General features: G+C 38.4%; 1 protein-coding gene across 3 annotated transcripts; it reads left to right on the top strand.

Moving 5' to 3' along the window:
* The first annotated feature begins 1,912 nt into the window (after positions 1-1,912).
* LOC105496095 (glycine N-acyltransferase-like protein 1) lies at positions 1,913-14,650 on the top strand. Of its 3 annotated transcripts, none has more exons than XM_071074566.1 (6): positions 1,913-2,010; positions 5,346-5,465; positions 6,149-6,256; positions 13,022-13,148; positions 13,428-13,605; positions 13,862-14,650. In XM_071074566.1, exons 2-6 carry the CDS (start codon positions 5,388-5,390, stop codon positions 14,277-14,279), a joined length of 909 nt encoding a protein of 302 aa, XP_070930667.1. In that variant the 5' UTR covers positions 1,913-2,010; positions 5,346-5,387; the 3' UTR covers positions 14,280-14,650. The 3 variants fall into 3 exon arrangements, with proteins under 3 accessions (XP_070930667.1, XP_070930666.1, XP_070930668.1); XM_071074565.1 differs by lacking the exon at positions 1,913-2,010 and adding an exon at positions 5,139-5,246; XM_071074567.1 differs by lacking the exon at positions 1,913-2,010 and having other exon boundaries at positions 5,346-5,368.
* Positions 14,651-18,718: the final 4,068 nt, after the last annotated feature.

Below are 18,718 nucleotides of genomic sequence, written 5' to 3'. Positions count from 1 at the left end.
CTATACGTCTAGTGAGAAAACAGAATACAGGCAGAAGAAAAAGGACAGCCAAGTGCCTGAAGCAGAGAGGCCAAAAGAGTGAGGTCTAGGACCTGACTGGACAGATATCCGGGAGGTAACTGGACTCTAACTTAGAGAACTGTTATAAGCAATTTGTATCTCTTTCTCTAAATGAGATTGAGAGTTACTGCAGGAGTTGCACAAAGGAATGACAAAATCTGGCTTTTGTTTTAAAAGGGGCCAGGTTTGTTATTGATGGAAGACTAAAGACATTCTCCATCCAGAAAAGACTGCTAAGAACTGTGAAGCATATAAAAGTTAACACTACTTGGAGCAAAGTTTCATGAATGCTGGCAGATGACACAAGCTTCTTAGGTCAAAGACAGGGTTTTATGACTCACTCAACAGGGAGAATGATTTTTGTGTTTGTGTCAGTCATCCTTGCTCCACAAGTCCTGCAGAGGAAATACAGAAAGGCAGTTTAATGTTGCAAATGCAACAGATGTGTGTTGCGGTCAAGCAACCCTGAATTTAGGGAACCTGGATGTTTTATAATGAACTGCAAGCAAACCTGTCTGAACTTTGCTCCAGAGGGAGACATTATCTTTCTTATCCTCATCAGTAAGCAGACCTGCCCTCTGCTTCAGAAGAAAGCAATATATCTAGCTTCCAAGATGTCGTCTTTACAAACATCCTTGAAAAGATAGGAGTGAAGGCTATCGATGTCTCTGCTCATAAGACATACAGAAATGTGAGAGGTCATGAAGAATTTTCTCCCAACCAGAATTAGCAGGATGTCATAATGGATTGGATGTACAGTGGGAGCAGAAAAGATACTTAAGAATAACTCCAAAAAGTTTTATTTGAACAGGGGAAAAAAATGGAGTTGCCATCAATTAAGTTGAGAAGGACTACAGGTGAAGTAGGCTGGGTGGAGAGGGTGGATAAGGAGTTCGATCTGAGACATAATGAGTCTGAGATGGCTATTGGATGGAATCCAAGAAATGTCAAACAGGCCATTAGATACATATGTCTTGAGTTTGGAAAAAAGTTTGAGTAATAATTTAAATGTATTAGTCATTGGCAGGTACATTTATTTTAAAGCCATGAGACCAGATGGGATCACCAGGAACTTTGAAGTGATCCAAAATTAAGAAATTGGGGAGAATATAAGGGTCCACCGAGGAGACTGAGAAGAAGTAACCTTTAGTAAAGTTAAAGGAAAACCGAGAGTGTGTTGTCTTGGAAACCAAGTGACAGAAGTTCATTAAAGGATGATCTATTAAGATGAGAAGCAATAATTGACCATTGGATTTAATAACATAGAGATCACTGACGGCATTAAAAAGTGTTTCAGTAGAATGGTAGCAGCAAAAACCCAATTACATAAGATTAGGAGGGGGATTAGAGATAGCATGTGTAGATAATCCTTTCAATAAATTTTGCCACAAAGTGTTAAAACAAACTAATTATGGCCTGAGAAGGACTCTGTACTTCTACATTTGAGTCCTGTGGGTGAACTGTTACTTACTTTAATAGTCAGACAAAATTGAAAACCTTATTTAGTAGTGTGCACCTGTAACAATACTTGAGTGTTGGCCAATCCCAGCAGCCATACTTCAATCACTCATAGACTGCTGAATGTTCAAACTGTGTTCAAATAAGGCAAACCCCCAGTTGTAACCAATCTCACTGTTTCTGTACCTCATTTCCGGTTCTTGTACTTCACTTTACCTTTTTTTGTCTATAAATTCGTTTTGACCACGAGGCACCCCCGGAGCCTCTGTGAATCTGTTGTGATTCTGAAGGCTACCGGATTCACAGATTGTTTATTGCTTAATTAAACTCCTTTAAATTTAATTCAGCTGAAGTTTTTATTTTATCAGATGGTGTCAGAAGCAGGATCTGAAGTGGAGCCTCTAGTATCCCCAGGAGCACTAAGTGAACACAGCAAGTACCTGCAGGATCCAATTGCGTCCACTGATCTCTCAGAGAGACTGAGGATAATACGTAAGCTCCTTCTCGCATTTTGGAGGTTCACGCATTTGTGTTTTGAGCTCTTTGAGTTGCTTGGAGCAAATTTCTGATCCAAACTGGGTTTGGAGTCATAACAGGAAATAGACTGGGTCTGGGAACAGATTTGATCTTGGAATTGATGGACTTGGATCCAGTTAGAGGCCTCTTACATCTCACTGCGTCAGAAAGGAACTGATATTAAGCAGTAACGTTGCAGGAGTTATAAAATTTGGCTTTTGAAAATTCACAGGGATATTTGTGTTCTACCCCTTTCTTTCTCTTTCTTTCTTTCTTTCTTTCTTTCTTTCTTTCTTTCTTTCTTTCTTTCTTTCTTTCTTTCTTTCTTTCTTTCTTTCTTTCTTTCTTTTGTGCGCCTAGGTAGGAAAAAATTCATTGGCTTATCAAGAGAACCAAAGAGTAAAGCCAATATTTTAGGTAAAAATTGGATCCTTAATTTCTGGAAAACTGAGTTCCTTCTGGCTTATACATTAGGACTGGGAGGCAGCTAAGTCTTACAGAAATGGCAAAATGTTACTAAAGATAACTTAGAGTGGAACATTCCAAATGAACAGCAATGCCAATGCATTTAAACAATGCCAAGTACATTTAAAAATGAGAGCTCTCAGGAAAGTACCTTTTGACTAAAAACAGTTTTGGCACTATGGGATGTCAACTGCTATTCTCTTTGGAATAATCTGCCTTGCACTCTTTGTTGACCGCTGTGGGTGACAGGATGAGGCATGTACAGAATCGTGGGACCTGGGGAGCTTTTTCCTTCTCCCTACAAAAAAAGACACTTGATAGCTGATGGGACTGTGGGGAAAAAAGACAAAAATATATAGCGTTTATTCTGTTTCCATAATTCTCATCTTTAACTATGGTTCAAGTGCCTTCCATGTTTTTTTCAATCTAGCCTAAAAATAAAAACATGTCAATGGTAGAAAATAAAATTCTTAAGTAAGAAATAAATCACACATACTTTCATCACCCAAAAACAATTTTCATGTTTATTTATTCCCTTCAAGTCCTTGTCCACATGCAAACATAATTTGGGTACATATGTAAAAGTTATATATTTTGATTTTTTTTACCCATTATTCATTATAATTGCTTTTTTATAGTCTTCACAGTGACCACTGACTGTGTGCTACTCATATTTACTAACTGTCATTCACAAATTTATAATTTCTCTTTAGTGGACATTAAACTTATTTTTGTATATTATGAAAAATTATTTTAGTTAAGGAATGAAATTCTGATACATAATACAACATAGGTGAACCTTGAAAACATTATGCTAAGTGAAATAAGCCAGACCCAGATGGACCAATATCATAGGATACATAGGAGCCAGGGACTAGGGAGACAGGGAATGAGTAATTGTGGTTTAATGGGTATAGTTGCCATTTAGGATGACAAAAACGTTCTGGAAATGGATAAGCATTATGAATGTACATAATGCTGCTGCATTCTATGCTTAAAAATGGTTAAATGGTTAAGTTCTGTGTTATGTGTACTTTACAACAATTTTTTAAAGAAGGTGGGGAGGGGTCTCTCCAGGTTTTTAGCAGCTTCCTGATTTAGAAAAGAAATGTTAATGGTAGGAATACAGGTAGAGAACACTTTTATTTGGGTAGATGTTAGAAGCTGAGGCCAGGTTGGGGTCATAAGAGCAATATTAAGTATGAGGTGGAGGAGGCCCTCAACTAAGGTCATTGCAAGGGGATGGAGCAGGGAATGGATAGGAGAGGTATTTTGGACAAAGATGTGGCAGCTGATAGGTGTGGGGATTGTTCTCATGTATCAGCCCAGGCTATAGTGTTCCCGGGGCAAACGGAACACATGTTTTTTTTGCGGGGAGTGATATAGCATGGTAGATCTTGAGTTAAAACTTTAAAATCTTGACCAAAAGCTCAAAGGAGAACACGATAGTGAAACACATAGGTATGGGCAATTTTAGTTAAATCAGGTGAGAAACGGAGCAAAGAAATCGCTTGGAGATGGAAAAAAACACCAGTGTTTTTTGACAGCTACAAGAACAGCAGAGTCAGACAGGGGATAGGCTTATGCCAGAGATCCAGTTTTATTTACTAAAAGTTCCTTGAGTATTCAAACATTCCGAAATTCTGCGATCTTGCACAAGGATGCCTTTGTTTAAACATTGCTTCATCTAGCTACAGAACATAGTTTAACTTTGAGGCCTTTGACCCCAGACAAGACAAAATATGTTCCACCTTGCCTATTACTTAACACATATTTGTTAACTATTTAACCTTCATGGATAAAAAATTTCAAACATGTGTATTAACTAATTTGCAAATGATTGTTTCAAATATCTGATCCATGGGTTTCTTCTCTTACATTCATTAAGCTTGTCATAAGTTCTTTACATTTTTAATTATTGTTATATTATTTGATATAATTGCTGAATCTCTATGTGACATGTTGATTAATATAAAGTCAATTTAAAAAACCAACATGTTAAATATTGTTCTTACTTTATTCCAGGTATAATGCTATGCATTTTATATGTATTGCATTGTGTAATCTAGTTCCTCTGGAAAACATGCGTTCTAATTTCCAGTTCCAAAGTGTTGAGAAAACACATTGAGATTCTGATTGGTTAAGCAACTTAACAAAGAAGTAGGAGACAGAACTAAAATTTGAAAGCAGCCTAAGCTTTGAATGTATCAGTTGTGATGAGAACCTGCTCCAAGTTATTGTTAAATTACTGGCACATTTCTGAGAATTCTGAATGACCTTTCAACAGAAGTTTACAGATATGTGTCAAAATTTTTCTATCTTTTTTAAATTTTTGTAATGAAACTGGGACAAGTTCCAAAATGGCCATAGGTCTGAAATATTTGGCCCTGAGAAACTAAAGAAAATCTGTGCCAACTCCTGCTCGAAGTTTTTTAGTCATACTTGTTCTTAGAGGGCTGATATTTTCTATTCCGGATGAAAGAAGAATTCTCAGGCATCTGATGACCAAAATACGGGAAAAAAGTTGTGATGGTGGTGGTGGAGTGTCTGCTACAGGCATTTGGGAAGCTCACAGAACTCTAAATATTCACTTTTAATTCATTCCACCAGGGAGGAAGGGCCTGGGTTTCAGAGCCATTCATATGTGGTTTCAAAATCCGACTTTGGCATTTATCTCTGTAAGAACTTGAGAAATTTACTTAGTCTCTCTGAGCTTTGGTGTATTCAGAATGAAGATGATACTAACAGTACGTACATCATGAGTGTTACTTGAATGGAGATATATAAAGTGCATTTTAAATTCATTTGGTTTCTTAACATGTTCCGGTCACTTCTTATCTTTTCAGGGTTTCTTCTTGAAGGTCTCAAGGTCTGAAGCATCCCACAGAATGATCCTACTGAATAACTCCCATAAGCTACTGGCCCTATACAAATCCTTGGCCAGGAGCATCCCTGAGTCCCTGAAGGTGAGGGAACCGTGGGAGGTCAGGGTATGGGAGCAGGGGTGTTGAGGATGAGAAAATAGCAAGCTTGTGATTCTGGTCCTTCCTGACTTTTTGCAAAGGGTTTGAGCTGGGAAACAGGATGGGGTTGGGGGCACAAGAGGCATATCACGAGCTGCTGCTTCTCTTCGGGAAGAGGCAGCTAGGCCCGCTCAGCAGGTTTTGTCGCTCATTGGAGAGGCGGTGGAGAATGGTTGCTACAAACATGGTTTGGAGCCAGTCCGAATGGATACGCATTCCAAGGCTGCCATTTTCTAGTCGTATGGCTTTGTGGATGTTTCTTTCCCTTTCTCTGACTTTATGTTTGGTCTTTTCTTCAATGAAATAGGAATACGATTAGCACCTACCTCTTAAAGTTGCTGTGGGCACTGAATAAATCTATACAATATAAGTGCTAAGAGCATTGCCAAGTGCCCAGCTAGTGCACAGTAGCTCTTTGGTATCACAAGGACACCTGCCTGTGAGTTCTGCCTGCTTGCTGGTATCTTCATATCCATCAATATGGTCCTGGAGATGCTGCTCATCTCACCATCACTGATGTGGTCCCAGTACCTTCTCTTAACCTCCATTTTTCTCTTCCTCTTCACATCCAGATCCCCATCTCTGGGGATCTCCACCTCTCCTAGTCCCTTTCATTCCTCCTTCAGGTGTACGGCTCTGTGTATCACATCAATCATGGGAACCCCTTCAACATGGAGGTGTTGGTGGACTCCTGGCCCGAATATCAGATGGTTATTATCCGGCCTCAAAAACAGGTAGGCACACAGACAGGGACTGGTGGATCCAGGCAGGTCCAGAGGACCTGAGGAACTGACCAGTTCAGACACCAGGGCTGCTTTTATAGGGTGAAAGGAAAAATGAGTATTTTAAAACACTCCTTCAGTACTTGGCACCTTGCATGAGTGCCACGTGTTCTCACCCTTTCTGTGAAGCCTAGGACTCTTCTGGGAAAGGGGGTGGAGGGTGGAGGTGAGGAAAAGGAGAAGGCTGACACTCGCAGATTAAGGGCCCTTTGAGGTGGCAGGGGTCACCTGCAGGGGCTGAAAAGAGGCCAATTTACAGGGAAAGTTGGGTGTCTGAGATGTCAGAACAGTGACTTAGAAACAAAAACCAAAGCAGAAGTCTACCGGTAAAATTACCTCTCAGGGCCAGGCATGGTGTCTTCTACCTGTGATCCCAGCACTTTGGGAGGCCAAGGCAAGAGTATCACTTAAGCCCAGGAGTTTGAGACCAGCCTGTGCAGCATAGTGAGACCTCATCTCTACAGAAAATAAACAAAATTAGCAGGGCATGGCGGTGCATGTTTATACTCCTAGCTACTCAGGAGGCTGAGGTGGGAGGATGGCTTGAGCCCCAGAAGGTGGAGGCTGCAGTGAGCCAAGAACACACCACTGTACTGAAGCCTGGGCAATAGAGTGAGTTGTTTTTTGTTTGGTTTTGTTTTGTTTTTAAGAAGTTACTTCTTAGAAGCCAGGGAAGGGGCTCATAATTACTGTGTGTCAACTATGTGAATGCACATCTTTTGTTAGTGAATGTTATCATCAGAACAATCTTATGAAGTGAGCATTAATATCTCCAATTTAGAGATAAGGAAATGACACTGAGAAATATTAAGTCATGTAACTGCTGGATTCCTGATGTTAAGGCATTGCCCAATCTGAATTCAAGTTCAGTGGACTCTGCCACTTTTACTCGCTATATAACCATAGGCCCTTCTCTGAGTTTCATTATCTGTTAAAATGGGGAGAATAAGAGGACCTTCTTCAGAGGATTACACAAAGTTTAAATGAGATACTGTATGTCAAACACTTAGTACATGGCACATAAATGTAAATAGTGTTTACCATAATTAACTGTTACTGGCTGAGGACACGCAAGGAATAAATGATTGAGCTGAAATAATAATACAAACCTAGGTGTATTTTTTTCCTAAATACTTACCCTTTGTGTATGTGTGTTTCGTACACATCTGGTTAGTGAACTGAAGCCTCATTGCCAGCCCAGCTTCATGTGGGCATAAACCCTGGGCCCCCAAATAATAATAAGCCACAGCAGGGCAAGACTAGTTTGCAAACTGGGTCAGGACTGGGATGCAGAAAGTGACAAAGTGACCCTAGCTTGAGGAACAAAGGGGTAAAGGGGATGGGAACAAGGCTGAGCCTAACACCTTCCTTAGGGATGTTCTTTTGATCTCCTGGCTTCCTGACAATTTGGGATCAAAGATTAATGTTTAGTTTATTTAATCCATGGTCCAATTTCTTCAAAGTGTGATATGCTAAATAACCTAAATAATTGTAGGAAGTCAAATAGTTTTTTTTACTTCAGTAACTTTGTAGTTATTATATGTATTTTAGCAATGCAACAATAGCATCAAATCATAACTTCACATATGCATTGCTTTGAATAAAGATAGATTTATAAAATGAGTCAATGAACAAAAATATGAAAATATGAAAGTTCCACACCACACATATATGACCAAAAAAAAAAGGAAAGAATGAAATATGCTACAATTTACTTGGAAATACATTCACCTAGTCTGATTCCATAGCATACCATGTTTCTTTCAGTATTGAAAATCAATCTGATTTTGAATAATAGCTTTTCAGGGTGGGATGCAGGAGAATTTATCTAGAAAAAAATTAATTTTTTCATTGCCGGTTTTTAATCACAAGGAAAATCTATGCTGATTATACAAGTAGAAAAATCCCACATGATTTAAAAAAGTTAATAACCTCTCACCTCCCTTTCCATCCACTCCTCGTTTCCTACCCCTTGGTGTAATCAGTGTCCTTGCCCATATTAATACACAGAGGGCTATTCACTGATGATCTCTTTTGTCATCACTTTTTAATTTGTCTTTAACATATGGACATCACTTTGGGTGAATTAATACAGCACTAACGTATTCGTTTTAACAACTGTGGCATTTCTTACAGTCAATGCAATGGTATTTAGTCAATCATTCTCATGCTATTGGGTTCAAATTGTTCATACTTCTTTGCCACTACAAACAAGCTTTAATAAACATCTTCATATACATATCTTTACATCCTGGAAATTTTTCTCAATACAATTGATTTCCAAAAGGGATATCTCCAAGTTAGAGTTTATCTTATTTTAAGCAGGCAATGCCAGATTACCTTCCCAAAGGATTTCACAATTTTATTTTTATTAGCAATGTGTGGAAGAATTGTTTCCTCACATTCTCACCAGCACTGAATGTTATCCCTCTTTTTATGTATCCCAAACTGGTGGGTGAAAAATGGCATCTTACTGCAGATTTAATTTGCATTTCCCTAACTAGTGATATTGAACAAATTATATTTTCATGTTTGTCAGTCATTTGGTATTTACTCTTGACCTGTTTATATTCTTTGACCATTTTTACACTAGGGTTTTGTGTCATTCTTAAAATTTTGTAAGGGTTTTAGATACTAGGGATACTAAAAAAAGGTATATGCTACAAATTTGTTGCCCAATTTAGAACTGACTATCAGAATTTTTTTATTTTTGGCCGGGTGTGGTGGCTCATGCCTGTAATCCCAGCACTTTGGGAGGCCAAGGCGGGTGGATCACGAGGTCAGGAGATCAAGCCCATCCTGGCTAACACAGTGAAACCCTGTCTCTACTAAAAATACAAAAAATTAGCTGGGCGTGATGGCGGGCACCTATAGTCCCAGCTACTCGGGAGGCTGAGGCAGGAGAATGGCGTGAACCCGGGAGGTGGAGCTTGCAGTGAGCCAATATCGCGCCACTGCACTCCAGTCTGGGAGACACAGTGAGACTCCGTCTCAAAAAAAAAAGAAAAAAAAAAAGAAATTTTTTATTTTCATGTAATCAAATATATTATCTTTTTCAGCATGACTTCTGAGGTTTTGGGTTTTTTAAGTTAATAATTAGGAAGATTTTTCCTACTCCAAGATCATGCAAATATTTTCTTATTTTGTCTTGCAGTGAGTTAATTTTTACTTTTGACATTGCAAACTTCATTCTATTTGGAATATATTTTTGAATAGCATGAATTAACATTCTTTTATATTAATCTTCCTTCTGGCTGGCTGATTATGTTAGTACTATTTATTAAATAAGTCATTCCCTACTGAAACATGAATGTCTGTTTTGTTGTATAACATGTTATATATTTTTGTATCTGTTTCTGTACTGTTTCTAGTTTTTTCTCATGCTATTTCATTGTTTTTTGGATAAATTTTAATACCTAATAAAGCAAATCACCCTTCACCAATCTTTTTTTGCTTTCCTATTTCTTATAAACTTAATAGCTATATGAACATAAACTCATTTTTCCAGTTCCCCACCAACTACCCCAAATAACTATTGCAATTGTGATTGGTATTGGAGGAGCATTTTTCGACAATTTTGGAAGGATTAATAGTTTTGTGATACTAAATTTTTTCATCAGGAAATATGGTCTTTTGTCACTTTTTTCAGTTTGCGTTCTATGCCATCTGGTAAAATTTTAGTGTTTTCCAGTGGAAAACTAAGTGATTTTTCCACTAAGTTTACCCTTAGGTATTTTATACTATTTGTTAAGATTATTAAATTATTTTTCCTGTTATATTTCTGAGCATTATTATTTTGTTACTGCTTTGTTTTTGTATTCTTGATTTCCAAATATGTCACACTATTCTTTAAAACCCTGTTTGTGTGGGGCATTATTTGTTTTGTTTTTTGTTGAAGTCTCTTGGATTTTCTAAATGTGTAATACTCTGATCTACAAAATAATTTGCTGCTTCTTTGCCAATATTTGTATGGGTTTTTAGTTTCTTGCCTTATTGCATAATATACAACCTAAGAAAACAATTCCAACTAACAATAATAGTATTTCTATACCTGTCTCATTCCTGATTTTAATGAAATAGCTATAAAAGCTTACATTTGGAATTACATTTGATTCTGTATTTACAGGTTTAGAGCATTTTTCTGTTGTTCCTACTTTCATAGAACTTATATTTAGAGTGGAGGGTAAATTTTATGTTATTTAATTTTGGTCTTCTCTATTTGGCAATATATACACTCATGTAATTTTTTCTCCTTTAATTTATTACACTGAAAGATCTTCCAATTAAAGCCATTCTGGCCTTTCTAAAATCAACTGCTCATGTTCACATTCTTTTGTATATGCTATTGAATATTTTATTCATAATTTTTGTATCTGCATACCTAAGGGAATATGGTCATAACTCTCTTTTTGTTATTTCCTTACCAGATTTGGCATTAGGATCTTTTTATCTGTTACCAAAGTCTACTATTAAAATCATGTGTTTGTTTTTGACTTATGTAGAACTTAAATGTAAAATAATCTGATTTTGGCTACATTTTATTTTTTAATTTCAATATTCTTTTTAGATACAGGGGATACATGTGCAGATTTGTTACATGGGAATAATGCATGATGCTGAGTCTTGGGAGTACTGACAGATCCCATCACCCTGATATTGAGCATAGTACCCAATAGGCAGTTTTCTAACTCAGCCCCTTTTCCTCCACCCTCTAGTGGTCCACAGTGCTATTGTTCCTACATTTATGTCCATGTGTGGTCAATGCTTAGCTCCCAGTTATGAGTGAGGGCATGTGATATTTGATTTTCTGTTACAGCAATCATATGCTTAGGATTATTGCACTGTGGAAAGCAGTCTGGAAATTTCTTAGAGAACTTAAAACAGAGTTGCCATTTGACCCAGCAATGCCTTTACTGGGTAAATACCCAAAAGAAAATGAATCATCCTACCAACATGACACATGCACTTGTATGTTCATTGCTACGCTGTTCACAATAGCAAAGACATGGAATCAACCCAGGTGCTCATCAAAGGTAGATTGTATAAAAAAAACTTGGTACATATATTTTTTATGGAAACTTACACAGCAATAGAAAAGAATAAATTCATGTCCTTTATAGCAACATGGATGGCACTGGAGGCTGTAACTGTTGTCTACTTTTTAAAAGGTAGATGTTTAATTTAATTTTTGATATTTTCTATTAGTTTGTTGAGGATTTCTATTTTTTTGAAAGTCAATTTTGATAGCTTATTCTTGAGGGATAACATCCATTTCTTTTATCAGTAAATATGTTGCCCTGGGGTAGTATGTAATCTTCTATTAGAAGTCTTTTTTTCTTTTCTCTGTTTCTTCTGTTTCTGTTCTCATAGCTTATAGTCTATTTTTTTTCTTTTTTCTATTTCTCTTGTATTTCTTTTAATAAATGTCTTACCAGAAGTTTCTCTCTCCCTTTCTTCTTTCTTTTTGCCATTTAAAAATGAGCTTTTGACATATATATCCTTTGCACTATGTCTTGTTCTCCATTTCATTATTTATAGCTTTCATTTTTATAAATTGTTCCATTTGTTATTTTCTAATTTACTTGGATGTTCTTTTATGTAACTCCTTGAATATTTACTTGGCTGTTTTTGGTCATTCTTTAAAAATCAGGTCTTTTAAAACATCTATTTTAAATTCACTGAAGTGTTGGTTTTGGCCATATTCAGGAACTTGCATTTATAAAAGCACCCTCAGATTCTTGACGGTTTCTTTAAATTAGTTATACTATTTTCTCTTTTACTCTTTAACAATACAATTTCCAACATAATGTTAATACATTCACTGCTAAAACTCTCACACTTATTGTTTATATTTTCCCTGAGAAACAGATCCTCGTCTTCAAATGAAGTTTGTGGCTAGCCAGAGTGGGACCACGAGTCTCTTTCTTTCAAACTCATGAGTCTAACACCACATAAATTACCCCAGGAGCTACCAAAAATTCAGTTACTTCATTCTATTTTGTGGACTTCTTGGTGTAAAGCCAGTGTCACTCTTTGAATAGGCTGATATCCTATAGCCTTGGGAAAAGGCAATGTTCCATTAATGTTTATATTCACTAAAGTATCTTGCTCAAGCCCTGGACACTGTAGGTTCTAGGACACTATAGATTCTAGGTGTCTAGTGAAACAGTAGACACTAAAACTTAGAGAAATCACAGTTAAATTTATTTAGAGCCAAGTTTAAGGACTTAATTCTAACAACACAGACTCAGTACAACCCAGAACGTGTCCCACAGGAGGTTATGTGGGGGCACAGTATATATAACAGGAGTATCCGTTTGGCACAGGTGGTAAGAGAAGCAATTGTTGCATTTTTTTATTCTGTTGGGTGCTTGGTGATGCCATATATAAAATAAGGTAGTGTGTAGTTGAGCAGGTAGGGAGAAAGGTGAGGCATCTTAAGGCCTGCTGGAGAGTGATTTTGTCCTGTCTTTGTTCTGTATGTGATAAGGAGGTTTATCACCAATACTTGTCAGTGTTTAAATATTTCCGGTTACACAGGTAAGAGGTCAGTAGTAGCTTATAGGCCTAGGTTTTATTATCCATGTGCCCAGCTGCAGCCATCATGGGCCACTGTTAAAATTTTCTTTTGAATTTTCATTTTTCTGATAATTGCAATCAGTGAGAGGTGAAGAAAAAGTTCAAGGAAATGACCTGAACTTACACCATCCTATACAGGAGATGAGTGATGACATGGACTCATACACAAACGTGTATCATATGTTCTCCAAAGAGCCTCAAAAATCACAAGAAGTTTTGAAAAATTGTGAGATCATCAACTGGAAACAGAGATTCCAAATCCAAGGTAACAAGTCTGAAGAAATGGGCAACCAGCAGTGCTTCTCAAATTGAGTTTTCAACTAACAGCATTAGCATCACCTGAGAGCTCATTAGAAATATAAATTCATAGAAACTGTGGGAGCTGGGAGAGGTAGAGCAATCTGTGGTGTGACAAGGACTCCATCTGATTGTAGTGTAAACTCAAGTCTGAGAACTACTAAGCACTGAGCTATTAATCAGGTGGGAGCAGTGTAAGTAGAGAACTCCATGTCTGACAAGATTGCTTTCTTGCCTTTCTTCCCAGGTCTTCAGGAAAGTTTAGGTGAGGGGATAAGAGCGGCTGCATTTTCAAAGTCAGTGAAGGTAGAGCATTCGACAGCAGTCCTCTTGGTTACGGAAGATATTCTGAAGCTCAATGCCTCCAATGAAAGCAAGTTTGGAAGCTGTGCTGAGACAGGCCACCCAGATGATGACTTTGAAAGGTACAAAAACATATGCTAATCATTTATAATTGCTAGTCCTTATACATTTTTGTAATTCACAGAAATCAGGTTTGGAAAGAAGAGAGGATGAATTCATTCCTTCGGATGAATAAAGGTTGTCAAAGGTCAAAATATGCAACTTTGCAATGGTGTGTCTTTAAACAAGAAGAGGGCCTGGCATCTTTAGATTGGGATGACACCCAGAAATTACAGGGGTGAGGATGAAAGTTGTTATCTTTCTTTTTGTTTTCTACAGTGAAACTCCCAACTTTAAGTATGCCCAGCTGGCTGTCTCTTATTCTGGGCTGGTAAATGACAACTGGAAGCGTGGGAGGAATGAGAGGAGCCTGCGTTTCATCAAGCGCTGCATAGAAGACCTGCCAGCAGCCTGTATGCTCGGCCCAGAGGGAATCCCAGTCTCATGGGTAACCATGGACCCTTCTTGTGAAGTAGGAATGGCCTACAGCATGGAAAAATACCGAAGGAAAGGCAACATGGCACGAGTGATGGTGCGATACATGAAATATCTGCGTCAGAAGAATATTCCATTTTACCTCTCTGTGCTGGAAGAAAATGAATACTCCCGCAGATTTGTGCGGCAGTTAGGTTTCTTTGAGGCCTCCTGTGAGTGGCACCAATGGATTTGCTATCCACAGAATCTAGTTCCATTTTAGACAATGAAGCTGCTTAGTAATCTCTGGCAAGCCATCTCTTAATATTAAAGCAGACACCACAGAATAGCTTTCTTCACTTACAAACGCACATTGTGCATTTATGATATGGCAGGAACTCTTCTCACATGGAGCCTTGATGTTAAAAGACACAGCCGTGCTCTTGAGGAGCTCACAATCCAGGCTGGAGGCAGGGGAGGGTATAGTCTTTATGCTTAAACGTTGTAGGGAAGGACAGGGTTACCAGTAAACATGTAACTAGAAAGCCAGGCTCAGTTCTTACCTCTGGGAATCAGAACTCTTTATGAAACTTGGTTAATAGAATCTACTATCTGGAAGATATATGAAAAATTTTAATAAAATCATCAATAGAATATACCTAATCTATATGGATACTTTATTGGAAATGAATAGCCCTGCTATGTATGGATTTATGAGGCAATGGTACACTAAAGAATGGAATCTGTCTCTTAGTTCAGTGAGTAGAAATGTATCAAAGGTGAAGCCTGAGAGGAACAGCTTTCCCAGGCTATCTTTCATCATTGTTATGCAGAAAAAGAAACCAGAGGATCAAGTGGGCTGGCCTTGGGGCCTCTGCTAGGGAAACAACATTTGTTGTGTCTCCTTTCTCCTACTCTTTCTCACATCCTCATCATGATTGAAGCGTGGCACAGGGCAAGGTGTTGCCTGTGAGTCTGGTTATAAGTTCATTCTTTGGTGTTTGCAGCACTGCTATCATAAGGGGTCAGGGGCATTCCGGGGAGCAGTGACCACTAAGGTGAGGATTGCAGAGTGAGTAGGAGTGAGCCAGACAAAAAAAGCAGAAAATGCAGATGATGGAAAGGACACGTGCCATGCGCTATCATAAGAACTTCCTAATTGAACACTGATATTACAATTCTGAATCCCTGATCTTAAAAAAAAAAAAAAAAGTTACACTTCATGATCAAAACTTGGTCTCTTTTGGTTTCACTCTGCCACGCTGCCATTGGAACTTGGATTACTGTGAACACTGCAGCTATAGCAAAAAAAAAAAAATCAAAAAACAAAAAGGCATTTTCATTCTTTCTGATAGTCTAGACTTAAAACAGAAAAGATATGTTAATAGAATTGGCTTTGGGAGTAAAGTCTGCCAGTATTAACAAACACCTATTCTCATTTCTCCATAAAGAAGAAAACTTCCACAAAATTGAATGTTTATATTTGATGTGATTTTAAAGTGCACAATTCCAGCAATTAAAGAATTGTGTAGGTCATGGAGCTTTTTAAAAAAACTTCATCTTAGAAGGCTGTGGTAGATATGTTACAGGTTAGTGTGAATCAATCCTATTGGATTTCTAAACTCCTAAGACCTGGCTGATTTGTTACATTGACTGAAATGAAAGCATGGTCTGAGAAAGAGAGGACATGTAGCATTTGGGATTCTTACATAAAAAATAAACTCGGGAACTTGGGGTAATGTGAAAACAGCTATATTTTTCACTCAAGAAGCAAAAGCTAATACAGATGACGAAAGAAGACAAAGCAAATAAAATTTGCCTATTTCAAAATGGTGCCTTGGGCAGGTCCTGTATCTAGAAGAGGATGTTCATCCAGCAGGATCTGGGGCTCAGGTCATCTTAGCACAGCCCAGCTGGCAGCTTCCCTCCTCTGCCCCTTCCCTGAATGCAAGCCAACTTCTCTTATCTAGCCCGTCATGGTCCTGTTAAGATAGTGATTCCTAAACCTTATCATGCACTTGTATTAAAAAAACGAGAAAGCATGGGAAAGAAGAAGGAGGATTTCTTAAATATGGCACAAATAAGTTCAAAATTGTCAGTAAACACAATACAAATGAATGGGGTAATTTTTTTATTAAAACATATGTTTTTCATATTGAATTAAAAATAAAGTCCAAGGAGCATGCATTAATCTGCTCTGGCTGCCATAACAGAATTTCATAGACTGAGTGGCTTACACAAGAGAAATTGATTTCTCACTCTTTTGGAAACTGGGAAGGGATATGACAAGGTTCTGGTGAGGTAGGTTTCATTCTCAGTCCTCTTCTCTCAGCTTGTTGATGGCTGCTATCTCTCTGTGCCCTCACATGGTGTAAAGCAGGGCTCAGACTCTCTTCCTTTCCTTAGAATGACTTAATTTCATCATTGGGGCTCCACCCTCATGACATCATCTAAACTCAATTACTTCTGAAAGGCCTACCTCCAAATACTTTGGGAGTTGGGACTTCAACATATGAATTTGGGGCTCACTGTCAGTACATAATAAAGCACATCTGAAATAAAAACACAAGGGTTAAAAGAAAGGAAAAAGATGTACTAAATGAATTTGAAACTGAAAAAGCAAAGTAATAACATCAATACTAGGCAAAATATAACTTAAGATGAAAATCTGCTAAATATAGAATTCTCCCACAAGATAGGTCATGAATCTTTCTCACACACAACTACAAAATATATATAGCAAAAGCAGACAGACATACAAAAAGAAATAGGCAAATCCACAGTCTAAGTAGGAGAACTCAAAATACTTCCCTCAGAAAGCAACAGATGATGCAGATAACAAAGACAATTTGACAAAATGCCATTACGACTTCATTTTTTGGTGATACTGGGCTTATCTGCTTATTGTGTATTTGAGAACTTCTGTTCATCTGTTTGTCAAACTGACCAGCAGGGGGTGCTGGGGAGGGAAAAAACTCCATCCGGTGAGTGCAGGCAACTTGTCTCTAAGTCTAGAGGCTCCTGGTCCGCCACGATCATCATCTGTCAGGGGCAAGCACTGCTGATACAGGAGCTAAAAACATAAATTATTTAGCAGTTAGTGTGGGTAAGGGAGTCCTCGGTAAGGTTTTCCTTTTAATATAAAAGCAGCCCCCATCTAATTTTCTTTTTTTTTTTCCAACAATAATCAGCCTGAAAAATCAAGCTGCATGCATAGATAAGCAAGCTAAAAGCTTGCACAGGGCACAGTTGACTGCCAGCACCTATGCCAATAGAAAAGGGATACTTGGAAGCCAGGCATATTCAACATTGAGGCTTCCTCTTCCTTTTTTTTTTTTTTTTTTAAGACGGTGTCTCGCTCTGTTGCCCATGCTGGAGTGGAGTGGCGTGGCGCGATGTCGGCTCACTGCAACCTCCGCCTCCCAGGTTCAAGCAACAACTCTCTGCCTCAGCCTCCTGAGTAACTGGGATTTCAGGCGCCCACCAACAGGCCCGGTTAAATTTTTTTTTGCATTTTTTTTTAGTGGAGACGAAGTTTCACCACCTTGGCCAAGCTAGTCTTGAACTCCTGACCTCATGATCCACCCTTATCGCCCTCCGAAAGTCCTGTCATTACAGGAGTGAGCTACCGTGCCTTGCCTCCTCTTCCCTTTTCTTTGTCTTCAAGTGTTCAGGCGACATGGCGCTGGCCAGGTAGAGACCCCATCTGCATAATAAAAGATTAGGGTGGGATGGCCAGCCTCTTCATGCATCACATAAATGGCACACCTGGTCCAACCAATCTGAGCCCTATGTAAATCAGACACTGCCTCATCAAGCTCATCTATAAAACCTACCATAACTCACCCAAAACCTAGAAACCCGCTCAGGCACCTTTCCAATGCATAGGGAACTCTCTCTTCTTTCTTTTGCCTATTAACCTTCCACTCTTAAACCCACTCCTTTTGTGTCTACATCTTCAATTTCCATATTGTGAGACAAAAAACCTCTGGCATTTACCCAAATGATTCTGCGTCACTGCCATCTCTAGCACAAGTGCCGAAAGTGACCACTTTAGCCTGATGAGTGCCACGGCGGCTACCATGCTGCTTAGGACAAGCAAAGATAAGAAGATGGAGTCGGGAATGGTTTATCAGAGAAGCCGCAATAAAAGCATGTCCCAGGCAACTTTCCACTTCTTAACTTCTGTCATTTTCAAACTTAAAGGTGTTTATTTTTGTGTGTTTGTTGTTGTTCTTTTTGTTGTTTTTAACAGTTTCTATCAAAGACTTCTCATGGTTTTCTTGCTATGACATATTTATCGTTTCTTCTAAAGTCCTTTCCAACATTTCCTACAGGAACTTAAAAGACATGTGTTTGGTTCACACCTTGATCCCCTCTCCACCTAAAATTCTTTTTACTTTCTCCCAGGAAGATTCCACCCCTCCTATTCTGCCAGTTCCCTCATATTTGCCTCAAACGGTTACCCCTGTAGGCAGATGAACCTGGGGCGATTCTACTTTACTATGGACACCAGCTCCTCTGAAATAACATCTGAGTCTTGGGATGTGCATATGAATCTTCCCTTGACGCAGCAAACAGTCTTTCCTTTTACCCTTCACTAAAGGCATCCACTTGGGAGAATGGACAGCACTAAAATTCCACAGATTTCAAAAACCAAACGTGCTGTGCCTTTCTAGAGATCTTGGAATGAAGATGAGAAAGTAGGTTAGAAGGGATAAT

This window comes from Macaca nemestrina, chromosome 12 (assembly GCF_043159975.1).
Source record: "Macaca nemestrina isolate mMacNem1 chromosome 12, mMacNem.hap1, whole genome shotgun sequence".
Classification (NCBI taxonomy): Eukaryota; Metazoa; Chordata; class Mammalia; order Primates; family Cercopithecidae; genus Macaca; species Macaca nemestrina.
This window is presented reverse-complemented; position numbering and strand designations above follow the sequence as displayed.

What these genes read in the sequence shown, in the direction of transcription:
- LOC105496095 (XM_071074565.1), top strand. An exon ending in GCATCCCTGAGTCCCTGAAG is followed by an intron (nt 5,466 to 6,148) that starts GTGAGGGAACCG and finishes TTCCTCCTTCAG; the next exon opens with GTGTACGGCTCTGTGTATCA. An exon ending in CCAGATGATGACTTTGAAAG is followed by an intron (nt 13,606 to 13,861) that starts GTACAAAAACAT and finishes TGTTTTCTACAG; the next exon opens with TGAAACTCCCAACTTTAAGT.